This window comes from Monoraphidium neglectum (assembly GCF_000611645.1).
Source record: "Monoraphidium neglectum strain SAG 48.87 unplaced genomic scaffold scaffold00484, whole genome shotgun sequence".
NCBI lineage: Eukaryota > Viridiplantae > Chlorophyta > Chlorophyceae > Sphaeropleales > Selenastraceae > Monoraphidium > Monoraphidium neglectum.
This window is the reverse complement of record NW_014013144.1, coordinates 18,207-27,699: the sequence shown is the minus strand read 5'-3', so window position 1 is coordinate 27,699 and position 9,493 is coordinate 18,207. Positions and strand designations below refer to the sequence as shown.

At 68.9% G+C, this 9,493-nt stretch overlaps 2 protein-coding genes across 2 annotated transcripts in view; one reads left to right on the top strand and one right to left on the bottom strand.

The window, feature by feature from the left end:
• Positions 1-159: 159 nt before the first annotated feature.
• MNEG_3736 (hypothetical protein) lies at positions 160-5,548 on the top strand (the record flags this gene model as incomplete). The annotated part of the gene is made up of 10 exons (XM_014047791.1): positions 160-426; positions 680-1,066; positions 1,386-1,637; positions 1,792-1,911; positions 2,305-2,559; positions 2,694-2,813; positions 3,137-3,589; positions 3,951-4,457; positions 4,718-5,323; positions 5,543-5,548. The coding sequence occupies 10 exons, from the start codon at positions 160-162 to the stop codon at positions 5,546-5,548; spliced, it is 2,973 nt and encodes a 990-aa protein (XP_013903245.1).
• A 1,416-nt stretch (positions 5,549-6,964) lies between these two features.
• Positions 6,965-9,493, bottom strand: part of MNEG_3735 (helicase, POLQ-like protein) — a gene marked incomplete at both ends in the record, with an annotated part of 13,299 nt that continues 10,770 nt past the window's right edge. Inside the window, 2 exons of the mRNA XM_014047790.1 lie at positions 6,965-7,580; positions 7,919-9,427. Of these exons, the coding sequence (XP_013903244.1) occupies positions 6,965-7,580; positions 7,919-9,427 (2,125 nt within the window). The remainder of the gene's footprint in view (positions 7,581-7,918; positions 9,428-9,493) is intronic.

The following is a 9,493-nucleotide window of genomic DNA, read 5'->3' as shown; positions in this document are numbered from 1 at the left end:
GCGGCCGGCGGCGCGGCGCCGGCCGGCGGCGGCGGCGCGGAAAAGCTGCCCGGGCGGCTCGGCTGGCTGTCAGAGGTGGCAAGCGGCGAGCCAACCCCCAGAAGCAGGGCCGCCTCTCCTGCCGGCGTCGCGCCCAAGGGGGCCGTCGTCACTCTGAGCATGCAGGACGCAGCCTCGAAAGCGACCGCGGCCGCGGACGCGCTGCGCGCCGCGGTCAAGGCGGCCGCAGACGGCGACCTCGGAAACATCAAAGGGGCGGCGGAGGGCGCCCTGGCGGCGGCGGACGCTCTGGCCGCCGCGGCGGGGCGCGCGTTCGGGCCCGGATCGACGGAGGCGCAGCGGGCTGCGGCGGCGGGCGCGGAGCAGGCGGCTGGGGCGCTGCGGGACGCAGCCCAGCGCGCGATCAGCGGGGGCGGCACGCGGCAGGTGGGTGTTCAAAAACCCCATCGCTAAGATAGAAGTTCTAAACCCCTGCTGCCTTCGGCAGTCGTTTAACGAATGCCTTCTTGACTGAATTGTCCGGCCGGCTTCCCCTGATGCGCACAGCACTGATGGGCTCAGCAGCCGCGTGCGTACGCACGCCTGTGTTCAGCCCAACCACCCCCAGCTGCCGTGTGGCATACCCAACAGCTCAACGTCCACTGCTCTTCTCCGGCGCGCGTGCAATTCCTAATACTAGGCCGCGGCCAAGGTGGCAGACGCTGTTCAGAGGAGCGTTGAGACCGTGAAGAAGGCGGTGACGGGGCCCCCAGTGAAGCTTGCGCCCGCACCCAACGACACCCCCAAGCCGCCGCCGGCGCCTCAGGGCACCGGCGCCGCGGCGCCTCCGCGGCCGGCCGCGGCGGCTGCCAAGGCGCAGGGGCCGCCTAAGGCCGCCGTCGGGGCGGCCGCGCAGGCCAGGCCCGAGGTCCCAAGGCAGGCCCCAGCCGCGGCATCCAAGGCGGTCGATGCACCCAAGAATCCGATCAGCAAGGGGAGCTCCGGCGTGGCAGCGCAGGCGCCAGCGGAGGCGGCCAGGCCCGCCGCCGCGGCGCCGGGCAACGCCGCCAAGGACGCCAATGCCACGGTGTGTGGGCGATCGGGGACTTGTCGGAGGCCAGGGCGCTATTGGCTCGAGTAGTCTCGGCGCCTGCAATGGGGCGTGTGCTAGAGTGGATGCCTGGCTGCTTTTGACGCCTTGCTGCACGGAACTTCCCATGCATGGACTCTGCTGGCTGGCTGGCTGGCCGGGAGCGTGCGCCTCAGCCGCAGTGCGCCCATGCGCTTTGCGTTGAGGCCGTGAACTTGTCATAGCCTGCGACTAGCATTCAAATGGAATGGTTCATCGTTTCCTGACTCAACGCCCCCCAAACCCCGCCTCGTCTTGCCTGTCAATGCTGCGCCAGGACGGCAAGGCAGTTGATGTGCCATCGCGGGGCGCCGGCGCCGCCACAGGACCGGGCGTGGCGCAGGGCACGCTGGCCGGCGCCGCCAAGGCGGCGCAGCAGAGCGGCAGCGCGGCTGTGCAGAGGGCGGCCGAGGAGGCCGCCAGGGCCGAGGGGGCGCTCAAAGACGCGGTCAAGGCGGCTGCGGAGGGCAAACCAGAGGCGCTTAAGCAGGCGCAGGACTCCGCGACCAAGGCGGCAGAGACGCTGCGGGTGCGACGGAGGGGTGGACTTGCCCTGCAGGCATCGCTGTGGCCTTGCAAGCTCGTTGGCTTCCTGAGGCATGCGTCCTTGGCGCAGGCGTGAGTCCTGCCAAGAGAGCACTGAGAGCTGCGACCTGTTCGCACCTTGGCCCCTTGTTGCGCAGGCCACGGCCGACAAGGCGAGCGGCGCTTGGAACGCCAGCCCAGCCCAGAAGGAGGCTGCCGCGGCGGCCAAGGCCGCAGCTTCCGCGCTGGAGAGCGCTGCCAGGGGCGCACAGGCTGAGGTGCGCCGCCCGCATTGTTGGCCGCATGCAGGGTTGCTCGGGATTATGCATGGAGCGCGCCGGCGGGCCCTGGCTGCATGCCTGCAAGGAGCGCCGGTGGCTGAGCAGCTGTTGGGCTGTGGTTCCGCAGGGCAGCATGAGGCTGCATGGGTCAGCGTTGCGCCGCATGGGGCCAGCATGAGGTTGCGTTAGGCAGAATGAGGCCAGCATGGGGTCGCATGGGGTCGCATGGGGCCGCGTGGTACAGCATCATGATGCATGCAAAAGCGGCCCATGGAGCTGCATGGCATCATGGCAGCCGTACGGTACTGCCCGCCATTGTGCCATGGGCGCTTGCCATCCAGCACGGTTGTGTTCACGCCTACTGCTGCCGCCCTGCTCCCCTCAACCCAGGTTGACGAGGCCGCTGCTGCGCTGAAGCAGGCAGCGGGTGCTGCCAAGGAGGGCGTGGAGGCGGCCAGGGAAAAGGTGGCCGGCGCGGCCAAGGCGGCGGAGCAGAGCGGCAGCTCCGCGGTGCAGAGGGCGGTCGAGGAGGCAGCAAAGGCTCAGGGGGCACTGGAAGATGCGGTCAAGGCAGCCACAGACGGCAAGCCGGGGGCGCTGGGCGAGGCGCAGGGCACGGCGGCCAAGGCGGCCGAAACGCTGAGGGTGAGTGCGAGGGGGACGAGGGCCTGTGAGTGCGTGACAGACGCATTCACTTGTGATTCTGCAGCATGTCGACTGAGTTTAAGGTGCTGATGGGACCTGCGTGACGGCGCTTGGCACGAACGACACCCTCACAGGCGGCGGCCGACGAAGCCGGCGGCGCATGGAATGCGAGCCTCTTCCAAAAGGAGGCTGCGGCCGCCGCCCAGGCGGCCGCTGCCGCCTTGGACGACGCCGCAAAGGGCTCCGGCGCGGAGGTGGGTTGGCTTCCAGCAACGCAGTGCGTTCTGGCTGCTTGGTCACCTTCTCCTGCAGTTGTTGGGCAATGCTCTTGTTGCCGGGCAAACAACTCTGTTGCATCGGTATACCTGCACCCTTGTATGTGCAAACAACCCAGTGACCATCCTCCTTGAGGGACAGATTCCTGAGACGGTCTCCTTGAATCGTTTTTTTTATAAGCAAGGTTTCCTTCATTTCTGAACCCCTCTTATGACCATCGAATCCGATAAGTTCAACCCAAACTACACCAAACCTGTGCCACGAGGCTCATCAGAGACGCCCCTTTCCGCCTCCCCCGCAGGCAGCCGAGGCCGCCCCGCCGGCGAAGGGGGCTGCCAACGGCCTAGACGCCGGCGCTGGTGCGCCAGCGCCTGGCTCCGCCGCCGCCACAAGCAGCAACGTCGAGGAGGGGCCCAAGCGCGCCACTGGCGTCACTGGCGGCGCCAGCCGCGTGGGCGGCGCTCTTCAGGCGGCGGCCGACAAGGCGGCCGCGGCGGCGGAGACGCTTTTTGCCGCCATCCAGGCGGCGGCAGACGGCGGAGAGCTCGCCCCCTTAAAGAACGCCGCGTCCGCGGCGCTCTCCGCTGCGGACGAGCTGGGCGCGGCGGCGGCGGCGGCGAGATTGAGCGGCAACGGCGGCGCGGCGCGGCGCGCGCTCATTGACGGGGCGGTGGCGGCGGCAGAGACGCTGCGTGACGCGGCGAGGGACGCCCTGGGGGGGCAGTCAGAGGGTAGTACCAAGGTGTGCTTCTGTGTAAGTGTGTTTGTGTTTGTGAGTGTGAGTGTGAGTATGTTTGTGTGGGTCGGTGGGCGGATGGGTGGGTGGGTGTGTGTGTTTGCGTGAACCTGCATGTGAGCGTGCGTGTTCAAATCCTCTCTATGAGAAATGCTCAGGATCGGCGTTTGCACAATGGGCCTGCTTCGTTTCACGCCAGGGCACCCTGCTGGCGCCCCACAATGCGCCAGTGCCAATTTGGTGCCACCGGCAACCGACAGATCACAGGCTCATAATCTGATCTGCCGTCTGTCGACTCAAACATCCTGCGATTCCCTCCCGCTCGCTGATATTGCAATGACCCTCACACGTCAACCCTTGTTGTCCTCGAAACGCGCAGGCACCCGCTGCCGAGACGCCGGCATCAGTGGCGCCCGCCCTGGAGGCCGCAAAGTCCGGACTGCAGTCCGTAAAGTCCGTGGCCGCCGGCGAGGCGCAAGCCCTGGCGGAGGCGGGCGCGGCGGCCGCGGACAAGGCGAAGGCGGCCGCCGCGGGCGCCCAGGGGGCCGTCAAGGCGGCCGCCGCGGTCGCCGACGAGGCGCGGCGCGCGGCAGTCGAAGGGTCAGGCGCCGCGCGAGGCGTGGCGGAGGAGAGCGCAGTCCGGGCCGAAGGGGAGCCAACGCAGACGGTCGCCGCGGAGGCGGCGGCCGCGGCGGACGCCGCGCAGGGAGCGGTCGTGGCAGCGGAGAAGGGCGGCACTGCGAGTGCGGTGGTCAGGAGGGCGGCGCTCGCGGCGGCGGAGGCCGCGGGCGCGCTGCGGGACGCGGCGGGGCCGGCCGCCGCGGGTGACACGGCGCCGCTGGCAGAGGCGGCGGAGACGGCCCTGGCTGCGGCAGATACACTCAAGGTGGGGTCAATTCATCAGGGCCTGGGGGAATTGGGCGCTAAGAAGTGTGCTGATACTGCTTGCAGGCTTGCGGCTGCCTTTTATAGGGTTTCAAACAGAGGGGTGTGCCCAGGTTTGAAATCCAGCACTGAAAAGAATCAAGGCACCAAGCGTCGCCACCCTGATACTAGAGGGTGAGCAGTGTTGAAGGCCTGCGATCCGTGCGCGCGTCAGACAGATGGCATACACGCTGTGGCTGGCCGCCCCCTTCTCACCGACAGGCCGCGGCCGTGGATGCAGGCGGCAAGGCCGCCAACGCCGCCCAAAAGACGGCCGCCGCGGCCGCCTCCGCGTCCGCCGACGCCATCCGCGCCGCCGCCACCACCGCGCTCGCCGGCGCCGACGAGCGCCGGTCCGCGCCGCCCGCTGAGTCCTCCGCACCGGCCGCCGAGCCCCCGGCGCCGGCCGCGGCGCGCCAGACAGAGGAGGTCGCCCCAAAGAAGAGCAGCGGCGGCCTCGTCGGTGCCCCAGGCAACGGGTCAAAGGACTCAGCCGCCGCTGCGGCCACGCGGGCCGGGTCGTTGGCCACCAACGGCGGGCCAAAGGCGGTTGGTGGCTTCAATACGAAGGACGCGGATGATTCAGAGGGTGGCGTCATCGGTGGCGGCGATGACGCCGACGAGGCGGATGGATTGTCAGAGGAGCAGCGCATCCTGGCGCGCCTCAGGGCTGAGAGGGAGGCCGCCGCGTGGGCCGCGGCGGAGCAGAAGGCGCGGCGCGAGGCCGAGGCGCGCCGGAAGGCGGTAGAGGCGCGGGCGGCGAGGGTACGGGAGGAGACGCGGCGGCTGGTGGCGATGCAGGAGGCGGCGCGGGCGCGGCTGGGGCGGGTGAGCGGGGGTAGTGGGACGCGGCGGCAGGAAACGCCAAGGTTTGGGGGCTGCGACGGGGTGGCGATGACTTGCAGGGTATGCCATTGGTTGCGATCAATTGAAGTGGTTGAGCTTCAAATTGCCTCAGCAGCAGAGGGTATTCCAGGCATTCTTGCGCCGCAGCAGGATCGGGCTTGCCCAAGATGCATCGCACTCCTTTGCTGGCCGCCCCAACAGGAGTGAGGAGCAATGGCACCGGCGCAAGGGAGGCGTCAACCCAGGGTGGAGCTGGGGAGGGCGGGTGGGTGGGCCGGCGAAATCAATTGGCGGTCAAACTAGCAGAAACTGCAAGAGCGGCCCGGCCGGTGATAGCCTCGACTGGCGCGTCCCGGGGCCCTTGCATGCTGCATCAAGGGGTTGCGCTTATTTCTGCGTGCAACCCATCGCATTATGATCACTTTGGATGATCCGGGGGCCGCTGGCGGCGCGAGTTTACAGGCGTCGCGTCGCGAGTCAGGCTCACCCGCAGCTTGCCTTGCCCGCGCCGACCAAGTTGTTTGGGGTTTGATGGGCCGACAGCCTTGATACGCTCGGCTGATCACGGAGTCAAAGGCAAGTCAAAAGGGATTCTGGGCTCTCTTTGGGAGTGGCGGAGCCAAGGGGGGGCAAAGGGGTTTGCAAGTACACGGATGCACACATCCACGAACGCGTGTGCTGCGCGGTTGTTGCGCGAACTTCACTGTTGCTGACTGTTTGGCCCTCGACGAGAAGCTGCCGTGCGATCCGATTTGATCTGATGCAATGCGATGAGTCAGGAAGGACGTGACGCGGCCTGTTGGGCAATGGCCCAGCTGCATTGGGCAATGCTCGCCTGCCCATTGATCTACAGGCAAGGTTGTCATGTAAAACCACAATTGCAGTGTCCAGGCATGCCGGTCCAGCCTTGTGAGGCAACCTTTAATATAAGGGCAATAGGCACTGCCATAACAACTGGTCGAGCTGGTGCTGTTGGTCACCTGCTGAGCTGTGCCACTGGCCCCAATACCGGCTGCAGCACGCCCCGTTTCACTGAGACAGGGCGGACAATACTGCTTCGTGGCACGAAGCAGTATCGCAGTTGTACTTGGCTGCCTTGTACGGCGAGGTGTATCCCAGGCCGAGCGTCCGTGGCGGCAGCATCAAGCAGATGCCTGACACGACACGTTGACTCGACATGTCAAGTACTGCTTTTGCATGTGCTGTGCGCAATGGAGGGCAACACCCGAACGTGGCATAAGTACGGTTCGCCGCCCAAGGCGGGCACACGCCTGTGGTGGTTACATGTCGATGGCGATTACATGCCTCTGGTGATCGCACGCCGATGGTGGTCACCCGCCCATGGTGGTGACATGCCCATGCGTGGTGGTCGCACGCCAGCTTGGTGTATTACGCGAGTGGTCAGTGTCATGCGGAGGTCGGCGGGCATGCCGTGGAAGACAAAGGGGCGCGGGCATCACGCAGGTGTTGCCCCGGCGCACGCCGCAAGGTTGGATGCCTGCCAAAAAACATATTCGGTGAACTGCGCTATTCAGAAAACATCACTCCTGCAGATCCCTAAATTTTGTACGCAAGGAAATGGCATTTGTACAAGGAGCCCCGGCGCCGTTCCCGCGCAAAGCCTCAAACCCTTTGCCAAGTAGCGGTGGTGTCGTCAAGGGTACTGCCCCACCACCACCGCGCAGGGAACACGGCCTCACCCGCAGCACCGTCGACAACTCTCTGCTGCTGCTGCTGCTGCTGCTGCTGCTGCTGCTGCTGCTGCTGCTGCTGCGCCTGCTCCTGCTGCTGCTGCCGTGCCAGGCCCAGCAGCCTCGGCAGCCAGTGCTCGAGCTGCCGCGACGAAATCTCCACCAGCTGCAGCGCCAGCGCCGGAGGGCACTGCATCACCACCTCGTGCCCACTGCAAAACACGACCGCAAACGGCGCCACTCCGACGGCCCCCGCGGCCTCCGAGCCGCCCCCTGCCCCAGCGCCGCCGACCTGCGGCCGCTCCGGCCGTTGCTGCAACAGCTGCTGCTGCAGCAGCTGCTGCTCCTCTGCGTTAGCCGCCTCTGCCACGCGCTGCAGGATGGAGAGAGCGGCCTGCATGAAGTCGCCCAGGCAGGCGGAGAGGCAGGCACCAAACGCGGCCCTCTCTGCGCTGGCGCGCGCCTTGACTGCCACACGGGCGGCGGCTGAGTCGGGCGCGGGTGGCAGGCGGACGCGGAGGGGGCGGCCGAGGAGCGAGTGAACAAACCTGGGGGGTTGGGAGGCGAGCCGCGTGCGGTGGGTTTCAGGGACGGGCACGGAGGAGGGGGCATAACCAGTCCCAAGTGAAGCGTGCTCCAGATCAGTAGGGGCGGGCAGGCACCACAACATACAATGGCGGCACCACAACATACAATGGCGGCATGCCACAGCAGCAGCAGGAGGCACACCCACGCACCCTAAGGAGCGCCAGGGACCGCATTCCTGAACAACCCTGATAAGTAATGTGCATCTGCGCTGCGCGGCCCCACCTCGAGCAAAGTACACCCTCGGCCAACCCTCATCCTGCATCCCAAGAAGCCCCTTCCGCACCCCAGGCACGCTCACCCTGTTTTGGCGCAGCCCTCGATCACGTGCGCCCTGAGGGCAGCCAGCCGCGGGAACGCCTCCCATAGCGTGCCCAGCGCGCCTGCCGCGCCGAGAGCGTCCGTCCCTAGCGCCTCTGCCAGAATCCCCGGCCGCTGCCCCAGCTCCACCGCCCGCAGAAGCTCCGCGAGCACGGCCGGCGCCGCGAGCCGCGCGGGCAGCGGTGCGCCGCCCGCACCGCCGCAGCCCGCGGCCGCGGCGCGCAGCAGCCCATCAACCTGCGCGCCGCTGCTCTTGGCCGCGACGGACGCCATCCAAGCGGTCGCGGCGGCGTGCAGCGGTCGTTGGCCGCGGTGCTGGGCCAAAGGATGCTGCTGTCGCCCCTGCCACTGCCGCTGCCCCTGCCGGCAGGCCGCCACCAGCAAAGGCTCCCCGCTGACGGCGGCCAGCAGCGCGACGGCCAGGTCGACGAAGCGCACGCCAACAAACACCGCGCCGGCCGCGGCCGGCGCGACGCAGCGCCTGACGCTCGCGGCGCCGCGCGCCAGCAGGAGCGACGCGCCGTCCGCCACTGCGTCGGCCCCGCCGTCCGCGCCGCCGCCCCGGACTCCGTCCTGGCCACCAAATGCAATGGCCAAAGGGATAGTCTCTCTGGTATGCGCCATGCTGCCCACCCACTCCTCCTCCTGCGCCCCTCCCGCGCCCCCAGACCAGCCCCGCACGCACCCCTCCGGCGCGGCCGCCTGCGCCAGGGCCTCGTAACCCCAGCCGCTGGGCTCGGCGGCGGCGCCAGGCAGCAGCGCAAATTGTGGGCGCCAGGCATCGATGAGCCACGCGATGCAGGGGCCTGGGCTGGGCGCCCCAGGGAATGGCGCGAGGGCAGCTGCGCCCGGGCCGTCAACTGGCCCACGCTGCTGCTGCTTCTGCTGCTGGTGATGATGGTAGGGCGGCGCCGGCGCCTCCTGCAATAACACCTGCAGCGGCGCCGCCAGCGGGAGCAGCGGCCGCCCGCCCGCGCCGGCCGCGGCGCTCCACGGGCGCACGAGGGTGGGCAGCGCCGGCAGCGGCAGCGGCTCACCGCACAGGAATCGCTGCCAATCCTCTGGCACGCCGCTCGCCGGCGCGCCGACCACGGGCGCTGTCTGCAGCTCCCAATGCACTGACACCACGTCACTGTCCCCCTGGCTGCCGCCGCCGCCACCGCCTGCAGCCGTCGCAGCTGCCGCGCGGGCCGCCTCTTCAGCGGCGGCCGGCCGGCTGGGCCCGCACAGGGCTGACAAATCCGCCAGCACGCCCTCAAGGGATCGCAGGCGCGCCTCTGTAAGCAGTGCATACAGCAGCGCGACCACAGGCTCCCCGGGCGCCCGCCCCGCCGCGTCCCCGCCCCCGTCCGCGCCGGCGCCGCGGTCCCCGCCCTGCAGCGCGCGCCGCAGCGCCGCCAGCACCCCCGTCTCGCCGGCGGCCAGCTGGCCGCGTTTCCTGCCGCCCGCCAGGCCCAGCCGCGCCAGAAGCGACGCCACATCCGAGTCGCTGCCCGGGCGCAGCGGCGGCGGCGCCGCGGCCGCGGGCCCCCCGCCGCGGACCGCGAGCGCGGCC